The sequence below is a fragment of the Kogia breviceps genome, chromosome 8 (genome assembly GCF_026419965.1).
Source record: "Kogia breviceps isolate mKogBre1 chromosome 8, mKogBre1 haplotype 1, whole genome shotgun sequence".
Lineage (NCBI taxonomy): Eukaryota > Metazoa > Chordata > Mammalia > Artiodactyla > Physeteridae > Kogia > Kogia breviceps.
Genome location: NC_081317.1, coordinates 109,337,602 through 109,363,181, shown reverse-complemented (window position 1 = coordinate 109,363,181; position 25,580 = coordinate 109,337,602). Strand labels below are relative to the sequence as shown.

The following is a 25,580-nucleotide window of genomic DNA, read 5'->3' as shown; positions in this document are numbered from 1 at the left end:
TGCTAGCTTCTTGGAGATTTCAACTGTTAAGTCCATGGTGCCATCTGATTATAGACCTGGAATAGTTAGAAACTCAAGACGTAATGCAATAAGAATGACTTTGGCCTAATGACTCAAGTGTATGTGTTGAATCATCCAGTGTGGACATTGGTAATTAAATGAAATTTACTAAAATAAAATCTAACATACTGAGCTTGGTCCTAAAACGATTAACCTGAATTTCAAATGGGTAGTTTTGCACATACAGATCATAAAACAAGTAGTAAATGGAAATTAAATTTATGCTGACCATAAGACCCCAAAGTTTTACTCTTAGGTGTCCAAGGGAGGCAGAAATGAATGTCTACACAAAAACCATGAAGAAAATCAGAAGTGGTAAAAGAGGTAAGAGCAATGAATGAAGTAATAGTTAGAAATGACACAGAGAAATAAATATGAATGAAAATAAGGAAAAAGTGTGGATTTGATCAGGAGTTTGTCAATCCTTATAATACTTTAAAAATAGGGATAGAAACTAGATTGTGATAATTTTTCTGTTCTTTAAAATGAAGTATAAGCACATTTTAAAAGGCTCTCAACCTCATTGGTCACTATGGAGATGCAAGTTAAAACCTCAGTGAGATGGCACTTCACACCCACTTGAATGGCTGTATATGTAAGGCAGGCAGTGCTAAGTGACGGTGTAGGTACGGAGCACCTGTGACTCTCACACGTTGATGGTGGACGTGTAACCGGTACACACATTTAGGAAAACAGTTTGATTGTTTCCTATAAAGGTAGATATACACTAACCCTATGACCCAACAGTTCTTCTCTTAGGTATCTATACTTGCATAGATATATAGAAATGAAAATAAATGTCTACATAAAGACTTGTTCTTGAATGTTCATAGCAGCACTATTCATAATAGCCCCAAACCGGAAACAATCTAAATGCCTATCAACTACTGAGTGGATAAACAAAGTACTATTCACCCGGAATAACAAGGAACGGAGCACTGATAACGTGCTACAGCACGGATGAACCTCAAAACATGCCTCAGTGAAAGACACCAGATGCAAAAGACCACGTATTGTATGATTCCATTTATAGGAAATGTCCCCAAAAGAAGATGGACAGAAAGCAGATCAGTGGTTGTTTGGGGCTGGGGGAAGGACCTGGGATTGAGTGCAGTCAGGCTCGAGGGAACTTTTTGGAGTGACGGAAATGTTCTCAAACATTGCATGTTTGATTGCATGGGGGTGTGTGTGTGCACAGTTCTATACATTTCTTAAAAGTCTTTGAATTGTTCACTTAAAATGGATGATTTTATGGTATATAAATTATATGTCAATAAAATTGTTAAAACTACATAAACAGATATTTAGAATATATTAGATTATTTATATCTTAAAAACTATTGATTTTTAAAAGACATCAGAATTGGTAACTTTTAAGAAAATGCCAAGGTTTAACTGAACTCTCAGTCCTCTGTGATGTATTTAGTACTCAACTCCTCTTCCAGTCTTCCTTCAGCACCCAACTGGTGGTCAGTTTTTCCTTCAGTTAACCAATTGGCTAGTTAGTTCACACTAAGTATAAAGAAACCGGGGTGACTGTGCAGATGCTTGTAGTTTAAGGAATCCTTTCTGTCTAATACAGGGATTTCTGGTTTTGCTGTTCCAGGCATATTTGGTTCCTCAAAATATCTATTTCTACTGCTTTTTTCTTAGGCTGTAGAATGTTACCACTTCCTGCTAGTGGCCTCAACTTAATCCTTAATCCTTTTCCTCTGTTCATGTCTTCACTCTTTTCTTCTTTCCACAAATGACCAAGGCTTTTGTTAGTTTATTTTACTTTCTCTGTTATTCCTTTGCCTATTAAAATAAACATTTACAAACATGGAAATGATGGAAGCATGGTTTATTTTGGGTGACATAAAGCCTTTCTTTTGAGAAATGTTATGAGGTAAACAAACACAATCCCTGCTTACAAAAAAAAAAAAAAGAAGAAGAAGAAAAAGGCTGCCATAATTGTATGGTGAAGAATAAGTGTCTTTTTTCCTTTCAAATTTCAGGTTTTACTTTTAGTAGAAAAATGGTAGAATATTTCGGTCTGTGACATATAGCAGTTAAATCCAAGTTAGTTTTTGGGAGAAGAGATTAATATTAATAGTGTAACTAAAATTGATTAAAAATACAATTTCAAATTTGATTTGGAAGCTTACAGTGAAAATATTCTGTTCATCTTGTGACACTTATTTTTGTAAATTTTCTAAGTAATTTCCAAATATCTTATTTCTAATTGCTTTATTCTCTGACATTTAGCATTCTTTTATTATTTTTTATTTCTTTTTTAAAAAAATAAATTTATTTTTAAATTTATTTATGGCTGCGTTTGGGTCTTTGTTGCTGCACATGGGCTTTCTCTAGTTGCAGTGAGCGGGGGCTACTCTTCATTGCGGTGCGTGGGCTTCTCATTGCGGCTTTTCATTTTCTCTTGTTGCGGAGCATGGGCTCTAGGCGTACGGGCTTCAGTAGTTGTGGTTCACAGTATCAGTAGTTGTGGCTCACGGGCTCTAGAGCGCAGGCTCAGTAGTTGTGGCACACGGGCTTAGTTGCTCCGCGGCATGTGGGATCTTCCCAGACCAGGCATCAAACTGGTGTCCCCTGCATTGGCAGGCGGATTCTTAACCACTGCGCCACCAGGGAAGCCCTATTTTTTATTTTTAAAAATATTTATTTATTTATGTAAGTATGTATGTATGTTGCAGCGGGTCTCAGTTGTGGCATGCGGACTCTTAGTTGCAGCATGTGGACTTCTTCTTAGTTGTCGCATGCATTCGGGATCTAGTTCCCCGACCAGAGATCGAACCTGGGCCCCCTGCATTGGGAGCATGGAGTCTTACCCACTGGACCACCAAGGAAGTCCCAGCATTATTTTAATATTTAATGATCTTTTTAGCACTTCCCTCCAAGGGTGCCGTAGATTATAAAGTTTCTTTTAATGAAGAACAGGAGTGTTGTGATTCATTAGTGATGTTCGCCATAGCTTGAAATGCGGAAGTGATTGTCTGAGTGCCTTGTATTTGCCCCCAGTAGCTTGAGTGTAGGCTTTGGATCAGGCACACACCAGTTTGAATCTTAATTCCACCTCCACTAGCTGTGTTAATTTCAGAATGCTGAGTAACTCGGGTGTAAAATGAGGATTTCTCATAGGGTTATTACTGTGATGAATATAAAGTACTTAATATAGTGTTTGGTGCCCAGTTATTATTGCATGAAAATAACTCTATGCTAAGCTTGTATCTCCAGGATTCCAAGTTAGCATAGTCCAAATCTGAGTATTTCAATAATCTGTCCTAATCTCTGTGCATGCCTTGAAGTTATTTTAACATGTAATTTTTAAAATGAATGTGTATTACTCTGTTAACATATCATATGAAATATATTTTACTTAAAAAACCCCCACAAATGAATCAATATTGATTTAATTCTTTGGTCAGATTTAAACTTCCTTGTAGTGAAAGTGGACAGTGAATTAAAACTTCCTCCGCTTGTGTGTTTGACAGATGATTCGCAAATGATTGATTGAGTAAATAGTGTATTCTTTGAATGATGCTATCTCAGTATATGGTAACTTGAAATTATGGAATTTATTAAACATCTTTGTAACGTTTTCTGATTGTGAAATATGCCAGTTGCGGTTCAGTGGCTGTATTCTTTGGATGTCCCTCTATTCTCAACCACTTGTAGTTTGTGTGGGTGGAAGATTTTAATAGGAGAAAATTGTCTTTTGTCTTGATTTAAAGAAGTTTCTCCAAGGATATATAGTAGAGGTAGTGACCTGAAAGTTCTTACTGTTTTTTAGGCCCCCTTCCCCCCATCTTCTGGGATACTCAGCACCACTCATTTCTGACCCTTTCTGGCATTCTGTGGATGCATTTTCTGTCTTCATGTAATATATTTCATTTATAATTATCTCCTAGTTTCATTGAAGATTCAATTTGTATTTGTTTCTTGTTTGCTTTATTGTTTTGGAGATGATTTTAGAGAGCAGAGATAGATGGTGGTAGAAATGTTTTTATTCTATCAGGAATACTGTGATTGAGAATAACATAAATGACTTAATTTAGATTGGATGTTTAAGCAAGGTACATGTAGAGAAATAATACCTAAGCTGAGAAACTACAAATGAGTAGGAGTTAGCTTCAAGATTTCAAGGCAGAAAGAAAATCATGAATGAGAGCCCCGAGACTAGAAAACTGTGTACACTGGGCCAATTAGAAAAGGCCAGTGAGTGAAAGGAAGATGGTCCAAGATGTGGTTGAGACAGAGGGAGGGGCCAGGTCACCTAGAGAGCTTAAAAAGCATTAACTGAATCAGAAAGCCTTGTGTTGGATACTGATAAATGCTGGAAGACACACTCTGTCCTTCAGAAGCTTGTAGTCTAGTTGAGGAGATGACCCATTTATATTAAAAAGTTTATATAATGTGAGAATGATGGGTAATGCATGAGCAGTAGAGAGTTTTGACTTATAGGAATGGGGGAAGGAGAACTCACTTTTGGTTGGGGTTCTTATGGAAGGCTTCTTGAGGGAGATAGAATTTGATCTGAGCTTTTCCCACATGAGTAGGGCTTGAAGAAACAGAGTTGTTGGAGGGATGGCATCATCTGAGTGTCGGCGTGTGGAATGCAGGAAGGACAGTAGCTCACTGGCGAGGAGGACTCTTCTAGGGGTGTGATGTGGGAGGTAATGCTCGAACTGTAGCTTGGGTTACCTCTGATGTTCCAGTGGTCTGCACGTGTCCCTGATAGAAATATTGAATATAACTTGTTGAATGCTTACTGTTTGCTTTCTCATTGTAAATAAAGAGCTGTACAAGTAATCCATTGTAACTTCTCATTCCTTCTACAGCATCCTAATCAAATGCTTTCCTGTTCTCTCTTCAGATAATTCCCTTCAACAGCCACTGGCTGTTTAACACAGTGCTAACTATTCCTATATTAAAGAGCTATCCCTTTTCTTTTAACTTTCTTTAGTAGATCCTACCAAAGATGGCATCATGTCTTGTTTTAGTCTTCCCTGGTCCAGGCTACATATTTCTAGTTCTTTGATTTATTCTATCAATGGTATCATTTTTAAACCCCTCTACATCTGGAATGCTATTCTCCAACATAGTCTACTTTATCAGTGATGCTTTTAAAATTTATTCTTCAGAATTGAATGTAGTATTCTAAATGTTGAGGAAACAGTGACCAGAGCTTTTAGTGACATTTGTACTTCTTAAAGTTAGCTAGATCAGCAAAGATTGATGAACTTCCTTTGTGAGTCTAGTCATTGTCTAAATTTTTACTCAGGTCAGCTTTATTCCTTATGTGGAAAAGCACATTGGGGGAGGGGTGACAAAGAAAAAATAATGATCATCACACAGATTGTTGTTTGGTTGCTGGTACCGCCAGCTTAAGTCCAAAAAGGAAACAATATCTTTACATGGTATGGCCGTATTAGAATAAACTCTCTGTGATGTTAACACATCTGTTATAGAACGGGTTGGAGTGGGATCTTGTTAAAACAGAGATTCCAGATATTTCCAGTTGTGAAAGTTTCAGAAACTTCAATCTTTAAAGTTAAAAGAGGTGACGATATTTGGATATAACGTTTGATTTTGGTAGTTGACAGTGGTAATTGATTTATAACTCATAGTTATGATATAGCTTTGTTTTACACAAATACAGTACTTTGTGGTTTATTCGTGGACTCTATCAATTTTATTTTTGCCATGGTCAGAAGTATTGATAAAAATTCCCAAAGATCATTAACTTATATTAACTAATCACTACATTTCTTCATATTTTGGCATTCTAAAGATTAGGACTACAGTTTGACTTAATTTTATAGTGTAATTTATTATTGAAAAGAGAAGTGAGCACAAGCCCCTAAACCAGGTGAGTAAAAAGCTTATTCACAGAAACAGTTCTATCCAAAATATGGAATCAGGGAATTCCCTGGCGGTCCAGTGGTTAGGGACTCCACGCTTCCACCGCAGGGGGCCCGGTTTCGATCCCTGGTCGGGGAACTCAGATCCTGCAAGCCGCGTGGCATGGCCTAAAATAAAGTAAAATAAAACTACAAAATACGTAATCAAATCATTTGTTGTCTCCTGAAACATCATCTTCCTAAAAAGCACATCTTCCCGTCTTGATCCACCTGGGCTGTTACCATCTCAGTAACTGGACAGTCACAATTTGGGGAACAGTAATTGTTTGGGGCAAGACTCGTCAACGGATGCTGAACTTCATGGGTGAAAGTGTGATGAGAAAGGGTGCTTACATGGTCTTAAAATATCACCACCACCCCCCTTGACCCCAAGAAAGGTACAGAGGGAAAACTAGTAATGTTACAGTGGAGAGACCTGGTAGATACAACTGTAGCCAGTGACCAGAGTTACCATCATCAGCAGTGAGATTTGGACAACATCATGTACCTTCTGGTATTTTTTAAATTGAAGTGTAGTTGATTTACAATATTTCAGGTGTACAGCAAAGAGATTCTTTTCCATTATAGGCTGTTACAAGATATTGAGTGTTGTTCTGTGTGCTATACAGTAGGACCTTGTTGTTTATCTATTTTTGTACATAGTAGTGTATATCCATTAATCCCAAATTCCCAGTTTATCCCTCCCCTCCCTTCCCTTTTGGTAACCATAGTTTGTTTTCTGTGTCTGTGAGTCTATTTTGTAAATACGTTCATTTGTGTCATTGTTTAAGATTCCACATGTAAGTGATACATGATATTTGTCTTTCTCTTTCTGAGTTCACTTAGAATGATAATCTCTTGGTCCATCCATGTTGCTGCAAATGGCATTATTTCATTCTTTTTTATGGCTAATATTCCATTGTATATCTGTGCCACGTCTTCTTCATCCATTCATCTGTCGATGGACATTTAGGTTGCTTCCATGTCTTGGCTATTTTTTTTTTTTTTTTGGTACGCGGGCCTCTCACCGTTGCGGCCTCTCCCATTGCGGAGCACAGGCTCCGGACGCGCAGGCGCAGCGGCCACGGCTCACGGGCCCAGCCGCTCCGCGGCACGTGGGATCTTCCCGGACCGGGGCACGAACCCGCGTCCCCCGCATCGGCAGGCGGACTCTCAACCACTGCGCCACCAGGGAAGCCCATTGGCTATTTTAAATAGTGCTGCTGTGAACATTGGCGTGCGTGTATCTTTCGAATTAGAGTTTTTGTCTTTTCTGGATATATGCCCAGGAGTGGGATTCCTAGATCATATGGTAACTCTCATTTTTAGTTTTTTAAGGAACCTCCTTACTGTTCTCCATAGTGATGTGCCTTCTGGTATTGATGTACTTAGCAGGTCCCAGCATTGCTTCTGTGGTGCCTGTCAAAGTGCATAACCTGAATTTAGTCATGGGGAAGCATTAGACAAACCCAGATTGAGGGACGTTTTACAGAATAACTGCCCAGGACTCTCCAGGTGTCAGGGTCACGAGAGACAAACCATCCCCAGTTGGAGGAGGCGTGACAACTGCAGTGTGTGATCCTGGACCTGAAAAAGGACCTCACGGGGGCAGTTGGGAAGAAATTTGTGTAAGGTTGGCTCTAGATTATTTTATAAATCTTGTGTTGATGGTTGATTTCCTGGTTTTGATCATTGTAACTGTGGTTTTTATCATTTGGGGAGGCTGGGTGAAGGGTACACGGGAGTTCTTTGTACTGTTTTTGGAACTTTTTGTAAGTGTGGAAATTCAAAATGAACTTAAGTAACAACAACAGAAACTCAGAAATTCAGACTCTCATGCTTCTACTTCATGACGTCTCTTTTGATTGGTCAAGGGGCTGGTTTTCTCTGCTTCTTAAATCTCCACTGTGATCTGGATAGCTGAGGTTTCTAAATAAGGGATTTTGGAATAGTGAGGCATTGCCGTATTGGATTGCAACTACAAGTTGAAAGGTTTTGTTTAATTAATTAATTTACTTATTTATTTTCGTACAGAGCTGTAATTACATCTTTGGGTTTCCAATGGCTCTGTAGGTTATTTGAGCATTACTGTTAGAGCCACCAGAATCCTTAGCTGGAAACTTAGCTCTGTAATTAATTTACTGGTTTGTTTCTGTTTTTATTATCATGTTCTACATTCAGGTTAGTCCCATGGATTCTTCTGCTGTGTATCATATATTGTTGAATTTCATATTTGTTGGTTGTCTTTTAGGAAGAGCTGATTTTTGTATAAAAATGTTTTACTTAAAATTAAAATAACATGCTAAACATCTTATTTTTCTTCTCAGAAAAGACAGTCTGGAGTTTTTATAAATATAATGAATAAGTAAACTTACACTGGCATAAGCACCAAGTGGTGACCTTTTATTGGGTAATAATTAGAATGGAGGAAATTAATACATTGGGAAATGTTTCTGTTACCAGGAGCAGTTGTTAATGTATGACTCATAGATTCTTAAGTCTAGGAGAAACTTGACGAGACTGTTTTGACCAGTGTGGGAGAGGAAGAAAACGTGGACTTGGTATTTGGAAGACCTACTTTTGCATCCCAGATTCATCACTGATTATTATTGTGTCTTGGACAGGTCGTTTAACTCTTGAGCCTTAAGTTTTTCATCTGTAAAACTGTAATGATAATAGCACCTTTCAAAGTTATTGTGAAAGTTAAATGAAGTAGCGTACAATGTACCTGGCCTAATGTGGGCATTTCATATATGCTGGCTCTGTTCTTTCCTCCAGCTGGGCTTATAACTGTGCCTTCTGAAACTGATGAGATTCTGCTTTGCTTATAAATACCTACAAAAAGATGATAGCGTATGTTAGTCATCTCTACTGGTATTTCCCAGGTCTTTTTGTTTGGAAGTTTCCCCACATCTATCCCAGAGAAATTATTTTCTTTTATGTGTTAGTGACATTGGCTGTTACTCCAAAATATGTCAGACAAGTGTCACTCATTTGCTACTTTCCTTGGTGATTTAGTCTTCTTATCTGAAATCATTTGATACAAATAAATATTAAATTTAGAAGAAAATTTTATGAGACAAAGGCACAAGATGTCCAGACATTTGAAGTATTTCCATAGTTTCCTTTCAAGTTTCAGGTTTCACTTGGCATTTTGATCCTCTGAGAAGGGCCAGTTATTCCCATGGTTGTGTGAGTGAACATCCTTGTTTTTATGAGTTATACACGGAAGTGTTTAGGGCTGAAGGGGCATGTCTGTAACTTACCTTCAGATGGTCAAGAGAAAATAATGTGTGTGTGTGTGTGTGTGTGTGTGTGTGTGTGTGTGTCTATATATAGAAGAGGGGAGAGAGGGACGGGGTGAGAATGACATAGCAGCCGTGACAATATTAACAATTGGTGAGTTTGGGTGAAGGGAGCTCTGTGTGCTTCTCTTACAGCTTCTAAGTTTAAAACTATCTCAGAATTATACTGGATTGAGTTATATTCCTGTACCCTGAGGAGATGTAAGCCAGTGACATTTTTCAGAGGGAGGGAGGTTGGAGGCACCTGGGTCAGCATAGAGGAATAATTAGTAAGTGAGTAACTGAGTAAGTGGTCACTCACTGGCAAAAATTTAGTTGTTTAACCTTCTTTTCTTAGAACAAAATTTTTTGGCAGAAGGTCCTATATAGAGAGTAAGCTGCTGCTTTATCAAAGCAGAAAAGACTGCTTGGGAGCAAAATCAGATGCTAAAAAGTAAATAATTTTTTAAAAAAACATTTACAAGTTGTATACAAGGATAAGCAAAAGGTAGAAAGCAGAAATATTAGAACTTTAAAAATTATCCGGTTGTCAGATAATCTTTCTTCTACCTGAGAGATACTTTAGTTTTCTATAATTAGCACTCTATCCTACTAGCTAACAGATATTAATTTATCCTTTATTTCAAACTGCTATATGATTTCAAAGTTAATATTTTGTATTCTTAATAAAGATTTATATGATGTTTATTATTTTACCCTTCAAAAAGCATCTTGTAACCAAAAAAAAAAAAAAAATTTAAACCCTTTCTCTTTTCTTTCATGTCACTGATGACATCTCTTTTGGAAACTCAGAAGCCAGCCAAAGGTAAGAGATTTGGTTTATTATGTGATGATTGTAAAGGTCTTATGGGCATATTTTTGAAGTACTGGTAGTTTTCTTCTCAAAAATAAAACTATTTTTTCTGGCATTTTTATAAAAAATAAAAGTAATGCAAGTTGTCGTCCTGTTCATAAATCCACAGCCATTTATTGGTGTTAGAGGTTTATAGAAAAGCTGTATTTGTACTTTGACCAATTCCGTCCAGTCTCCTGGCAACTACAACACAGATTCCTTTTGTGCCCCGCTGTTTGCCGTGGATTGGCTCGAAACTGCTCGTTCCATACTGTGGTCAGAACCATAGCAGGCAGGCTCATCCATGTTGCTCCTGGGACAGCTGCGGACACAGTCTCAGGCCAACAGAAACCTGCCCTGGCCCACAGCTTCCTCAAGGGAATATGCCCAGATTCTAAAGAAACTTTGGTGGGGTGGGTCAGTTCCTGTATCTCTTAGGGAATGCAGTTGTGCTGTATTATTGAATTGATCATTCTCTGGAATTTTCCAGGAAATTTAGATTTTTATCTACATTCTTGGAGTTTGGTTTAAGAGTCCGTGGTTGAACTGTAATTCCATTCTCTATTATTGTTGCTAAAGTATGTATAGACTTGTCTGTTGGGACTCTGAATGATTTAAAAAAAAAGTTTAATATGGCACTGACTTCTTTATGTATGCAGAACTAATTTCATTCATTTTATCTTTTCTGTGAAAAGATGCCAGATTATTTTTGTTTTCTTAATTTTTGATGGAGCAGAGGCTGGAGATTGCAGTAAAAATGTGAGGAAGCATTACATGACTATTTAAAAACTATTCCTGTTTTATTTAATACAGCTGTATCTTAACGTTTCGAGAAAATGTGTTGACGTAAAAAATATGGAAGGGCCAACACCACATTATTAACATGGTGGTTCCCTCTAAGGAGAAAATGCTTGGTGAATGGGAAACCTTTATTCCTTATGTTTTGGTGTTATTTGACTTGTTATAATGAATGTGTGTTTCTTCTCTGTTACTTAAAAGTTTTTTTTTTTCCTTAATTTTAAAGGAAAAATGTTTATTTAGGAAGAAAAGGGCTTGTCTGCTTTAGGAAATCTGTGGCTGGAAGGTACCTGTAATAATTTACAAAGTTCCTGAAACTTAAAGAGGACCATTCAGTGCTGTTAGTAAAGAAGAACTAAGCATTCCTGGTTCCCAACTTTGTACCAGGCTGTGGCACCTTCCTGTAACTGGGGAAGAGAGCGAATCCAGCCTGTGGCGAAGGGCCTGGTGGGGAGCAGACAAAGGGCTCAAAGGCTGGGTTCAGCTCCCAGCTGCCCACCTGCTGGTCACCAGCTTCTTGACTTCATTGTACCCCAGGGCCTCCCGTGTAGTATCAGCCGTTGGTGCGATTACTTTAATGGTGGCTTCTCTACTGGAATTGAGAACAAGAATTGTGAAAGAACGCCCTGAATTTAAAAGAGAACGAAAAGAAAGGAAAAACCCGCAGTCGTAGGAAGAGGAGTGCCATTTAGAGCCTGATCTCTGAGATGTGCACACAGATGGACTGTTCAAGTGTGAGCTAAGCTTCCAAGCAAAGAGTCAGGATGGTGTCCACTAAACCTTGGTAAGAGCAGAATCAAATCAAGTGCTGAGAGATGAGAGCTGAACGCCAGAACAGAAGAAACTTAATTTGAGCCTCACATCTTATTTCATCTCTCCCTGCTGACTAGTGTAGCTGGAAAAGCAGCCCCCGCTGGAGGTTTTGACCCACCACCTTCCATCTTCCTTCTTCTTTTCCTCCTCTCTCTGTTGGAGAATTGCTAACACAGGGAGCCACCACTATTGACAGACACACGTTTAACTCTGGAAAAATGTTGAGGATTAGTAGTGTACCACGTAGTGCTGAGGCTGCGTGGATGGCTTCTGGGCTCCAGGGTTCCCACCTCCTCCAGGGTGCTGTCCATCACTGGGCTTCTGCCTGCCTTTTTGGCCTTGCTTCCCCATCACTGCCCCAGGCCAGGGGACAAATGCCTCGTGCCACTGTTTTGCACAAAGATGTGAGGGTTGTGATCCTTCCTTGCTCTAAAGGTGTTTCTAGCCAGTTGCCCTTTTGGTTGCCCCCAGGGCCCCTAGCCACTCACGGAGCTGTTTTCCCGCTGCGCTCCTGGGGTTGCTCTTAGCTTTGCAGCCATCCCCTCCTGCAGCGATTTGGCCTGTGCCCTCCCTGTGGTCCCCACCTCACGCCGCACCAGTCTCACTGCAGCTGTTTTTCAGGGATTCTCAGTTTCTGGTCCAGGTATAAGCGAGCAATCTTGCTTTCAAACACTTGCTCTCCTTTCCCCCCCGCCCCGCCTTTTTTTCCCTTTTAGGCTCTTTCCCTCCCTCTTTCCATCATTTTGCGTTAACTTCAAGTAGAGGTGAATATAGGCATGTATACTTAATTTACCATCCTAATCTCATTTCCTTTTTTAAAAAAATGTAACTCTTAGACCTCTGGTCCATATGATAGCCTTGTGAGTTCACACAGAAACATTCTTCTGCCAACTCCAAACTCATAGCAGGGACACATAAGACATTTTAAAATATTAAAATCATGTCATTATATTCAAAAACAACATATGTCACTGCAGGGACTAGCAGCAGGCTGGGGCTGAAGCAGCGTATTTACTGGGTTTTTGGAAGATTGGAGGTTCAGCCCTTGCAGACTAGAGGGGACCCTGTGTATGGTGGAGGACCAGAGAAGCTCACCATGTGAAAACTGATTTGGGTGAGGCTCCATCAGGAAAGAAGGCTTAAAAAAAGATTTTGGGGGCTTCCCTGGTGGCTCAGTGGTTAAGAACCCGCCTGCCAATGCAGAGGACACGGGTTCGAGCCCTGGTCCAGGAAGATCCCACATGCCGCGGAGCAACGAAGCCCTTGCGCCACAACTACTGAGCCTGCGCTGTAGAGCCCGCGGGCTGCAACTACTGAGCCCATGTGCCACAACTGCTGAAGCCCACGTGCCTAGAGCCTGTGCTCCACAACAAGAGAAGCCATGTGAGAAGACAGTGAGAAGCCCACGCACCACAACGAAGAGTAGCCCCCGCTCGCCACAACTAGAGAAAGCCTGCGCACAGCAACGAAGACCCAATGCAGCCAAAAATAAATAAATAAATTTAGGGAAAAAAAATATATATATATAAAAGAATTTCTGGCCACCAACATCGAGCCAATTTCTGTGTTAAGCAGGAGGGAGTTAGAGACATTAGGCTTTGGAAGGACCCGAATCTGGGCTTCAGTAGCCGGGAGTGGCAGTGTAGCTGTTCATGTGAAGGGGGGCCAAAGGGGGAGGAGAAAAACAGCCAATCACGTAAGCCATGAAATGCAAACTCCCAATTCAGATGTCCATGCAAACGAACATATGAAGCACAAGAGGAAAACTGTCATCAGGAAGTGAGGCAACAAACTCCCAAAGTGAGAGTTTGAAATGCAAACTGAAATGAATTTAAAAACACTTAAAATCCTTAAAAAGACTAAATTGTAAAACATGAAATCCAAAAAATTAAAAATATAATCGGTGAAAAAGACTTTTGAAAGAAAGTAAAAAAAAAAAAAAGTAATTTAGAAAGTAGTAAAATAAAAGATCAAAACAAAAAGTTTGTGATATCCCATGAAGTAGCAATATGTATTACTAATATTTCCAATGTATATTCCTTCTACTTTTTATGTATGTCGATTTTTGTACTAATATGAGATCATGGTCCGGACTTTCATAGCTTTTACATTAATGTATGAATCTTAGTCTTCTGTGCTCTTGAAGCTACATAGTATCGACCATGGGCATGTTATAGTTTATTTAAAGAATTTGCATTCTCAACATGCTGTAGTAATCATCTTTACATTTTATTAAAAAAAAACTTTGTTTTCTTTGATGAGAAAAGAATGTAGAGAATACATAAAAGCATAAAGAAGAAAACAAAGATACCATTAATCTTATTGTGCAGTAATAAGCTTTTATATATGTAACTGTGTGTGTGTCTAATAGCCATCATATTATACATATTGCTTTGTAACCTCCTTTTTCACTTAACATTGTGAAAAGTTTTCCATGTGAAATAAAGATCTATATCATCTATAGGGTGCCTACTTGCCTATTGTAAGACTGTACCATAAATAACTAACCTCCATTGTAAGACAGGAAGTTGTTTTTATTTCAGTGTTACGAACAATGTTATCAGTGTTATGACATTGTTATAACATTATAAGTATGTTACAGTTTTGTTCTTAATACAAACTTTATTGTTTTTGTTTTTCAACAGGTATTTGCATACGATCATTGTTTCTGGTCTATGGATGAATCTGTCAGAGAAAAGTATGCAGGTAAGAGTCCAGCATCCTATTAACTACTGATAATATAGAAAGGTGTTTCAGTATTTTTCCTATAAAGTATCATAGTAGTATTTTGTGTAATTTTAAAAACTACATAGAGAACTTCCTCCAGTCTTTGCTATTAGAGTTTTAACGTTGATTGGGAAATGGGAGATTCATGGTGCACTGTTGTGGGTATAAGATGATAAAGGTAGATTAATAGGTGAGGTTGTCTTACATGCACCCCTGGGCCTTACACGCGACCATAGCACACAACAGCTACGAAGATTCCCTTAGATGTTTGTAATATGGTCTAGAGAGGCAGCTTGGTGTAATGAAAGAACTCTAGCCAAGGAGGAAAGGAAACCTTGAGCTTAATCCAAGCTCCACTCCTGTCTCTGACTTTCAGTAAATCACTTAGGCTTTCAGTGTCCCTTTTCACTCTTTTTTTTTTAAATTTTATTTTTGGCTGAGGTGGGTCTTAGTTGCAGGATCTTCGTTGTGGCATGTGGGATCTTTCATTGCGGCGCACAGGCTCTTCACTGTGGTGCGTGGACTTCTCTCTAGTTGTGGTGCCGGTCTCCAGAGCAAGCGGGCTCTTTGTTGTGGCATGTGGGCTTCTCTCTAGGTGAGGCACACGGGCTCAGTAGTTGAGGCATAAGGGCTCAGTTGCTCCGTGGCACGTGGGATCTTAGTTCCCCGACCAGGGATCAAACTTGCATCCCCTGCATTGGAAGGTGGATTCTTAACCACTGGACCACCAGGCAAGTCCCCTTTTTCCCTCTTTAATGGAGAGGAATATGCCATGTTCTCTCTAAATTTGCTCTGGGAGTCTATTCTTTTATTCTCCTCAATGATGACTGTCTCAAGCCCCTTTTCACTACAAGTTTAAGACTACAGCGACAGCCAAATTAAAAAAAAAAATCTAAAATAAAAAAGACTACAATGATAACCATATATTTCCTTTATTCCTAACTGCTTATGACACCCGTTTCTAAGCAATCTTTTAAATATTGGCTGTCATATTGTATTGGCCTTTATCATGAAAAACAGTAGTACTACGGCCGTTTCCAAAAGTTAAGGTTAATTTGGGCTGGCTTGCCCAATGATAACTATAAGGATTGCTGCAGAATCAGAAGTGTGATGAGGATGAATTGATCTGGTAAATGAACCAGAAAGTGAGACCTAATGGAATGCTGTTTATAGCATTCAAAATGTAACAAGCTTAACAGCATCCAGTTCTTTCATATTATGTTCAGGACCCAAAGAGGTTGAATAACTTGTCAAGGTCACGTTTGGTTATTGACATATTTAATTTAGCCTGTGGAGGGGAATTGGACCCTACTATTTATGTCCGTGGTTGAAAGCTAGAAGAAATGTCCCAGACCTTCCTTCCTCTCCCAGCTGGTATGTATTGTAGACCCTGTAATTAAACATTATCACTGAGGAAAAGGAGAGGGAATTGATACATATGATTATTTTGAACTTTAGTACACACTGAATAAAGCATTGGCTGAGTGGCACATAGTTAAATTCAGGTCCACCTAGGTCCCAAGTATACATTTCAGATACTTATAATCACTGTTTATAAAATTAGCAGTTCATTTTTTTTTTTTTGGCCGGTGTTGATTCAAGTTCATATTATCAGGAACTTTTCACTCATTTTCTGTTATGTGCTAACTAGAAATATCTGAAAGACATAAGCCTTTGGAAGCATTCATCAAGTTTAAAAATCTTGTTTGGTAGATAAACAAGCTGAGAAAAAAAGTGCATTTTTGAGAGTTTTGTTTGTTTGTTGTTGTTTTAATTGTTCATATGTAGTTTTGGCTGAAAACATCCTACCTTTTTCTCCGTCATTCTTTCAGGTCAAGATGATGTTTTCAAGTGCCTTGGGGAGAATATCCTTCAGAATGCTTTTGATGGCTACAATGCATGTATCTTTGCCTATGGACAGACTGGTAATTGTTAAATAATCTGGTTTTTTTTTTTTTTAACTTTAAAGATCCTAACAAAGAAAATACCAAAAAGAATACATATTGCTAGCATCTTATCAGTTGTGATTGATAAAGGGGTGTTTTGACTTCTATACTTCTGTGGTCAACAGGAAAGAAATCTATTTAAAGTGAAGGAGTCACTTTTATAAGGGTATATCGTATAGCTTGTCCAATTGAAAACTTTTTTTTTTTTTTTTTTTGCGGTACGCGGGCCTCTTACTATTGCGGCCTCTCCCGTTGCGGAGCACAGGCTCCAGATGCGCAGGCTCAGCGGCCATGGCTCACGGGCCCAGCCGCTGCGCTGCACGTGGGATCTTCCTGGACCGGGTCACGAACACACGTCCCCTGCCTCGGCAGGCGGACCCTCAACCACGGCGCCACCAGGGAAGCCCCAAAACCTATTCTTCATGGAAAAATGGTTATGATATTTTCAAGACTTGTTAGGACTATGAGTGATTTAATTAAATTTAATTAATTAATTAAATCACTATGAGTGATTTAATTTTTTCCTCTCTATTTTCCTATGCTTTCTAAATTTTCTTTAATGAATATGTGTTTTTGGTACATAGGAGAAAATGATTTTGTAGTAGAAAAAGAAGATGACTCTGATTTCTACACTGTTGCCAAAGGGAGGTGGTAGTAAGTTAATTTGCTCTGGGGCCTGTAGGGATAACGTCCATTTCTTATGCTGTGATTAGTGGCTGGAAGCAGGCACATAGTATTCATCATATGGATCTTTCCAGTTCAATTTCAGGAAACTATTCTGACCTCACAATTTTTCAGTCATTTTAGGTCTTTTTTTTTTTTTTTTTTTTTTTTTTTAAGTATGATGAAAGTTAAAGAGGTTTTTATTTTCTTCCTAAAGGATGTGTACTTTTGACTTCTACATGTATAATCGGAAAGCTTCTCTGCTTACTAGTGTCATCATTATATTTGGGTATATTCCTTATTTGGGGCATTTTACTAAGTGCTAGGATTTTATTATGAGCAGTGGAAAAAGAGGGCTGCGTGTTTAAACTTCTCAAGGAGACAGTAATAACTATGATTTCCATTTTTTAGGATCTGGGAAATCTTACACCATGATGGGCACAGCTGACCAACCTGGATTAATCCCAAGACTTTGCAGTGGACTCTTTGAACGAACCCAGAAAGAGGAAAACGAAGAGCAGAGTTTTAAAGTAGAAGTGTCCTATATGGAAATTTACAATGAAAAAGTTAGAGACCTTCTTGACCCCAAAGGGTAAATGACTTTGAGACTTTAATGTTGTGGTATCATGGACTAAAACAGACTTAATAAACCGGCTTAAGTGAAATGTTGTATACTGAACTTGAGTAGAGAGTTATTTTTCTAGTTTTTAGTTATATTAAGGGGTTTCCTGCAGCCAGTTCTGGGCTTTTGAACTAGGGCTGAGATGGGGCAGGGAAGCATGGCTGAGCAGCAGCATGTATTTGGGTTATACCGTATCTCGCAGATATATCCGAAAGCACAAACAAAAAATATGTATTGATAGTTAAGTTACTGAATATCAGTGTAACTGGTATCCTTAATCAAGTAGAGTGTTTCTTGTTTGTTTTAAGCCAAGAAATTTCAAATGGAATTCATCTGTTTGCAGGCTGTGACATAGTCAGAAATAGTGAAACCTGGACTTCAAGATAGTTCATTTTCATGATTCTCAAGGGGAAAAAGTGTCCAATTTTATGGCATAGGCTTTGAAAGAGAAGTGGCTTTAAAGTATTAGAAAGACTTCAAGAATGCTGTCCTCAGCCTGCAGTCATAACTGAGGCTAATGAGGAAGATAAGGGGTGTCTGAGGAAATTTGCGCATTGCACAGAGTTCTCTGAGTTCAGACTTTAAGGAAGTGCAACAATGGAGAGAAAGAAACAGATAAAGACCACAGCCTGTGGCTTATTGCTGTAAGAGCAGTATTTGGAAGGTCAAAGAGCCACGTGAGCTGAAGCTTATAGAAAGTGCGGAGGACGGCGAGGGTGCATCTAGTTACGTTGGGATGAAGAGGACGATCAAGGAAAGCTGGTCTCAGAAGCAGTGGGTCACAGTGGCCCTCAATCAAGAGAAAACTAAACCTGTCAGCTCCTCACCGGCATCTATTTTCTTTAGCAAAGATAATGATCTGCTGGCCTTTCATATGATGCTGAATTGGCACTTAGTATTTCTTCCCTTTTTTTTTTTTTGCGGTACGCGGGCCTCTCACTGTCGCGGCCTCTCCCGTCGCGGAGCACAGGCTCCGGACGCGCAGGCTCAGCGGCCATGGCTCACGGGCCCAGCCGCTCCGCGGCATGTGGGATCTCCCAGACCAGGGCACGAACCCGTGTTCCCTGCATCGGCAGGCGGACTCTCAACCACTGCGCCACCAGGGAAGCCCTTTTTTTTTTGGCTGTGCCACGCAGCTTGCGGGGTCTTAGTTCCCCGACTGGGGATCTAACCCGGGCCCCTGGACCGCTAGGGAATTCCCGGCCCTTAGTGTGTGTTTGTTTTATTTTTGGCTGTGTTGGGTCTTCGTTTCTGTGTGCAGGCTTTCTCTAGTGTGGCGAGTGGGGGCTACTCTTCGTTGCAGCACGCGGGCCTCTCATTGCGGTGGCTTCTCCTGTTGCGGAGCGTGGGCTCTAGGCGCACGGGCTCAGTAGTTGTGGTGCACAGGCTTAGTTGCTTCGCGGCATGTGGGATCTTCCTGGACCAGGGATCGAACCCACATCCCCTGCATTGGCAGGCGGATTCTTAACCACTGCGCCACCAGGGAAGCCCCGAGCACTTAGTGTTTTTATACAGAACTTTACTTAACATTTATCGAGTGATCACTGTATGCCAGACACTATGCAGTCATAGGTGAAGAGCCCAGTGTGGACAGAATGGGAGTTTTGGAAACAAATAGTTATGAATCAATGCAATAATGCTTTTAAATCGTGAAGGAGGCTCACGCAAAATAGGTGAGAGCAAAGAGGGAGTGACTGCCTTTGCCTGGAGGAGAAGGGAAGATTCTACAGAGAGTGCTTGATAAATTTGTACTGAGTAGTAGTTTGTCCACTGAGAAGCTGGGTGGGAACGACTCAGGCATAGGGGACAGACAGCCTGTGCCAGAGCACGGAGGTGTGGAGAAATCAGAGGTTTGGAAAGTGACTCAGCTGTCCAATGGGGCTGAAGGGCAGCATGGACAGATGTTGAAACAGGGAACCAAAGGAAGTCCAGAGGGAGGAAGGTTGTGGCCTAGGTACCCACATCTTGCTAAAAATTGTGCCCCTGTACTTTTTCTGGCCCTGCCTTGAATCCTTTTTCTTGCACCTTCATTTCTGTGAAAAGCATCACTTTCTTTGAGATCCCAGAAATTCCTACTCTTTCCAGAAATTCTTAGCTGACTTCATTCTCATGTTTTATATTCCACAGTGCTTGTGTGAATAGCTTGAACTTTACTATGTACAATTTGCTAATAGTCTTTAGTAATATCTTACATGTTTGTCTTGTGTATAGTTTAGTAATTGACAGCATGGGCTTTGGAATCACCTGGCTCTGGATCTAGGTCCTCTGCTTGTTACCTGTTGGGCAAGGCAAGTTCCTTATGCTTTCTAGGCCTCATTTGTACAGAAGGGATGATAACGTTACATAATATCTCAGAGGGCTGTTGTGAAGATAGACTGGGTTGATAGACCTGAGGTCTTAGAACATTTACTAGCACATAGTAAGTGCTCAATAAATGTTAGCTGTTGTTGTCTCCTCCATGAAAGTTTCTCGAGGATTTTTGTAGTGTTTCTGAAGAGCCAAAGTGAATGGATTAAAAACTCTGAAGGTGATTCCTTTTCAGCGAAAGATTATTTGAGAGAACCTAGTTATTTTATTCAAGTATTGATTTTATTAATTCACTGCCTACTATGTGTAGTAATATAATTGTTTTACTCGAGATAATGCAGTATACACTATCTTTAAGAAAAAGGGAAATATGAAAGGAAAAAAGTTGTAATAGTTCTGATCTTTGGATATATTCTAAGTCGAATATTCTATATGTATTTTATATACAGTTTTATAGTAGTAAGCAAAGTTTTGGTGGTTGATCCTAGGGTACTGTAAGATTCCAAATCATTAGAAAATAATGTTACATAAAACAAGAATCACTTGTAATCTCACCATCAATAAATATTCTTTTTAAAAATTGTAATGTTTAGGGAATTCCCTGGCGGTCCAGTGGTTAGGACATGGTGCTTTCACTGCTGTGGTCCGGGTTCAATCCCTGGGCAGGGAACTAAGATCCTGTAAGCCGCGGCGCAACCAACAAAAAGAGTTGTAATGTTTAGATTTTTTTTTTTTTTTGCACGGTACGCGGGCCTCTCACTGTTGTGGCCTCTCCCGTTGCGGAGCACAGGCTCCGGACGCTCAGGCTCAGAGGCCGTGGCTCACAGGCCCAGCCTCTCCACTGGCATGTGGGATCTTCCCGGACCAGGGCATGAACCCGTGTCTCCTGCATCGGCAGGCGGACTCTCAACCACTGCGCCACCAGGGAAGCCCCTAGATTTTTTGAAGGCTTTTTTGACATAGAATCAGTCATCAACAAATATTCTTAATAATTTTTGGTTTATATCATTAAGTATGCTATATGCTCTAGGTTTCTGTCCGGTGCCCTCTACTGGTTTTATTAGTTCCTTGTTTGTAAGAGGTTTATTTATTTTTTTAATCATGAATGAGTATTTAATTTTATTGAATCATTTTTCAGTTTATTGAAATCATTTATTGAAATGATCATGTATTTTTTTTTCTCTTTAGTCTCATTGTGGTAAAGAGCATGAATCTTTTTTTAATGTTAAAACAACCTAGCAGCCCTGGGACAGTCCAACTTTATGTTTTTAAATCACTGTTAGATTCAGCCTGTTGTCTTTATTTTTGGCTGTTTATATTCGTTTGTCTTTATTCATGATTGAGATTTGTCTGTAGTTTTCTTTCTTTTGCACAGTTAACATTTATTGAGTTTCTGCTCTTTGTGCCACATTCTGTGATCTGACAAGTAGATTGTTTGTATTTATTTGACTCTGCATTCTTTGTGGTAGTAGACATCCCACAGTGTACCCTTTTGAGTGATGTGATATTTTACCACATTATGAAGTTTTTCTTACTAGTCAAGATCTTAAATTTTGGTTTAAATTCTTCTGGGATCAAGTCTGTTTGTTCTATTTATGTGGGATCTTTGTTGAATTCAGTATATATTTTTATGGCGCATGGCTGAGTCCTTTTAAACAGGTAATTGTTGAAAAATTGATTCTTTTGTTTTTACTGAACAGAAGCCGTCAAACGTTAAGAGTCAGAGAGCACAGTGTGTTTGGACCCTATGTCGATGGACTTTCGAAACTGGCTGTCACGGGCTACAAGGTAACAACATCCTTTGTGTGAACTACTAAAATTCACTGTAGCAAATTTTGTTGTTGTTGAATTTGTGATCTTTTTCTGAAATAAAAAAAATTATGATAGCATCACTTAATAAGTCACAAAAAAAGTTTGTAATAAAGTTACAAAAATCTTCATTAAAAAGCTTTGGGGGGCTTCCCTGGTGGCGCAGTGGTTGAGAATCCGCCTGCCGATGCAGGGGACACGGGTTCGTGCCCCGGTCCGGGAAGATTCCACATGCTGCGGAGCGGCTGGGCCCGTGAGCCATGGCCACTGAGCCTGTGCTTCTGGAGCCTGCGCTCCGCAACGGGAGAGGCCACAACAGTGTGAGGCCCGCATACCGGAAAAAAAAAAAAAAAAAAAAAAAGCTTTGGGTCAGTTTAATTTTGAGAGAAGGTATACATATTTGCAAGGCATACCTATTCATCTATTGTGAGACACATTTTTTCTTTTTCTTGTGGTACGTGGGCCTCTCACTGTTGTGGCCTCTCCCGTTGCGGAGCACAGGCTCCGGACGCGCAGGCTCAGCAGCCATGGCTCACGGGCCCAGCCGCTCTGCGGCATGTGGGATCTTCCCGGACCGGGGCACGAACCCGTGTCCCCTGCATCTGCAGGCGGACTCTCAACCACTGCGCCACCAGGGAAGCCCCATTTTTTCCATTTTTATGAGCTCTAAAATTGTGATATTCCTTACGATTGTATCTTGAAATGATAAATGGCAGTATTTTTTTCTTCTGTAGTAGTACATAAAATATTGATGTTGCTTTTGATTTTGTTGATTTAATGAAATAAAATATGAATTGAGTAGTTGGAATTCAAAGCCTGTTTCTAATTTGAGAGAATCACTCATTTACCTTTAGTTACTAGTTCTCTTCATTTTCAAACTTCACAGTTATGTTTTGTGTGAATCCGTTAGACTTTCCTCGTTGGGGAAATTTGGGTTGGGTGAGCTGTGATGTAATATACATTTAATTAAGAGTCAGGGACTGTTGATCTGGTGACAGTCGTCTCATATGACTCCTATATGACTCTGGATTGTTTACTCTATCTCACCAAGCCTCTTTGTCCTAATTTTTAGAATGGAAATTAGTTTTATTGTCTTGACTATCTTTTAAGGTAGATTCATTAGTTTCTTTGTTCATTAATCACATTCTATCATTTGGTCAACAATACTTCATTTAGTAAACATTATTTACTACATTTAGTAAACATTTATTGAATACCTGTTATATGCCAAGCATTGTGCTAAGTGCTGAAGAAATAAAAAAAAATGAATGAGGTGGTCCATTCCCTCAAGATGCTTACAGATGTTATAAAGGTATTATAAAACAACATGATTTGAAGTGCAGTGAGAGATGCATTGTTCAGGATTCATGGTAGTTTGGAGGAGGAATACCTGACTTAAATGGATATGTAGGTGTCCAGGGAGGGTGGTATCCAGGAAAGCTTCCTGGAGGAGATCAAATGAGATAGTGCATGTGAAAAGTCTTACAAAACTCTACGGTATCATATAAATGTTAGGTATTGTTGTTTTAATAATGATATTTGAGAGCTTATTTTTGCAACAGTGGAGAGAGATCAAGATTTTTTTGAGAGCTCAGAGATTGCAAAGTATAAAAAGACATTTTATTCAAAAAATTAAAAGATTCAATAAAGAGTTTTATGTAGGAGACAACAGATTAAAGACCAATGAATGTCTAGATGATTAGAGACCAATGAATAAATGTAGGCTAGGGACTTCCCTGGTGGCGCAGTGGTTAAGAATCTGCCTGCCAATGCAGGGGACATGGGTTCAAGCCCTGGTCTGGGAGGATCCCACATGCCACAGAGCAGCTAAGCCTGTATACCACAACTACTGAGCCTGAGCTCTAGAGCCCGTGAGCCACAACTACTGAGCCTGCCTGCCACAACTACTGAGCCCGCATGCCACAACTACTAGAGTCCAAGCTCCGCAACAAGAGAAGCCACCCCAGTGAGAAACCCGTGCACCTCAACAAAGAGTAGCCCCCGCTTGCCGCAACTAGAGAAAGCCTGCACGCAGCAATGAAGACTCAATGCAGCCATATATTAATTAATTAATTAATTAAAAAACAAGAAACATTTATTTTTTAAAAATGTAGGCTAAATAGAATAAAGCTTTTTCATTAAGTGTCAGGATTGTAAGATTTAATGGATCTAAAATGGATTTGGAACAAATCTAGAAAATTGTAAATTTTACATTTTGTTGTTTTTCCATTCTGGTGCCAACTTCTACCTCTTTTTGCAATATTTTTACTTTGAGCCTTGTTATGTATCATGTTGAATTTGTCCTTAAATGTTATTCTTTTTCATTTATATAGGAAAATAGAATCTTATGATTTTCAAAGTTTTTCATATATATGTGTCAGGATTATGTTTGGCTGCATATAACTGAAAAAAATATAACAGGACTTAAGTTCTTTGGAATATGAATTATTATCTGTTTTGTTCCTATGTATCCTCAGTATCTTAAAGTGTGCCTGGCTTGTAGTAGGTGCTTTCCGTATTTATTAGAGTGAACAAATGAATGGATGGTGAGAGGGCTGGTATGGTACTCCAAAGCCGCTGTTAGGATCTAGATTCCTTCCAGCTTTCCACATAGAGCCAGGCCTTTAGCAATACCCTTATTCTTGTAGTTCAGGATGGCTCAGAACCAGCATGTGATGGTTTGCCTGTTCCCTTTAAGGTGAATTCCCAGGTGACTTTTTGTCTCATTCGCTAAAAGTTAGTCATATTGCCAGGCTGAGTTGCAAGGGCATCTGGGAAGTGCAGTCTCTTAGTTCCGCTGCAGTGTGCTCAGCTAGAGATGGGGTTCCTTTACTGAAAACAACAGGAGGCTGGATAAAGGAAGGCAACTAGTACACTCTCACAAGTACAGTATATGTTTCTTGTTCCTCATTAAAATCCTTGTAAGGCAGATGATGTCATAGCTGTATTGTTATTTATGAAACTAGATTTCAGACTGCTTAAGTAACTGTTTTAGAACTTATAACATTAAAAAAAAAACCCAAAGATCCCGTGATCTTTCAAGTGTATCATGCTGTCTCTGTTTTAGTTATAATGGCAATGAAGTAGTGAATCTGTGCAGAAAATTAGTCTCTTGATGTCCTCATTTTTTTAAAAACAGGTCTGGAAAGATATATACCAATGCGGTGATATAATGCTATGCCTGTGTGAAGGGGTTACAAATTATTTTTTTTGCTGTTTATTTATACAATCTAATTTGATTTAACAATTAACTTCTATTAGTATAATTAAATAAGCTAAAGTTTTTCAAATGTCTAGATGAGATGAGGATTGGCATGGCAGGTTTGTCCATCTTGTGGGACTTTAACATGCAGCTTCTAAACTTTTCTAATTCTTGGTCAGAGCTGCTGCTTCATTCTGCACCTACAGTAAATAATGTATTTTATTTGAGCTTTCAGAGATAGTACTGGCTATTGTACTCTATGGGGCATAATGTTCATCGAGAAACAATGTAAACTCCAGATGTGGTTGACTAAGTAGTGAAACTTGGAATGCATTTCATAGCATAGCAGAGTTTTAATGTTTATTAGATAATGAAATGTGTGTCTATGACTTGTTTCCACTTAGGATATTGAATCTTTGATGTCTGAAGGTAACAAATCTCGTACAGTTGCTGCAACCAACATGAATGAGGAGAGCAGCCGATCACATGCAGTCTTCAAAATCACCCTCACACACACTTTATATGATGTGAAGTCCGGGGTAGGTGTTCAGATACATGACCTTTTTTTTTTTTTTTTTTTAATTTCTAAAGTGGAT

General features: G+C 39.3%; 1 protein-coding gene across 5 annotated transcripts in view; it reads left to right on the top strand.

Annotated features, from left to right (window-relative positions):
* The window catches only part of KIF13B (kinesin family member 13B), a 192,372-nt gene that overhangs the window by 55,742 nt on the left and 111,050 nt on the right, over positions 1-25,580 (top strand). For all 5 annotated transcript variants that reach the window (XM_067040001.1, XM_067040000.1, XM_067040002.1 and 2 more), the window contains exons 3-8: positions 10,058-10,070; positions 14,354-14,414; positions 16,268-16,360; positions 17,456-17,636; positions 21,674-21,761; positions 25,389-25,523. In XM_067040001.1, coding sequence (XP_066896102.1) covers positions 10,058-10,070; positions 14,354-14,414; positions 16,268-16,360; positions 17,456-17,636; positions 21,674-21,761; positions 25,389-25,523 — 571 coding nt within the window. The remainder of the gene's footprint in view (positions 1-10,057; positions 10,071-14,353; positions 14,415-16,267; positions 16,361-17,455; positions 17,637-21,673; positions 21,762-25,388; positions 25,524-25,580) is intronic.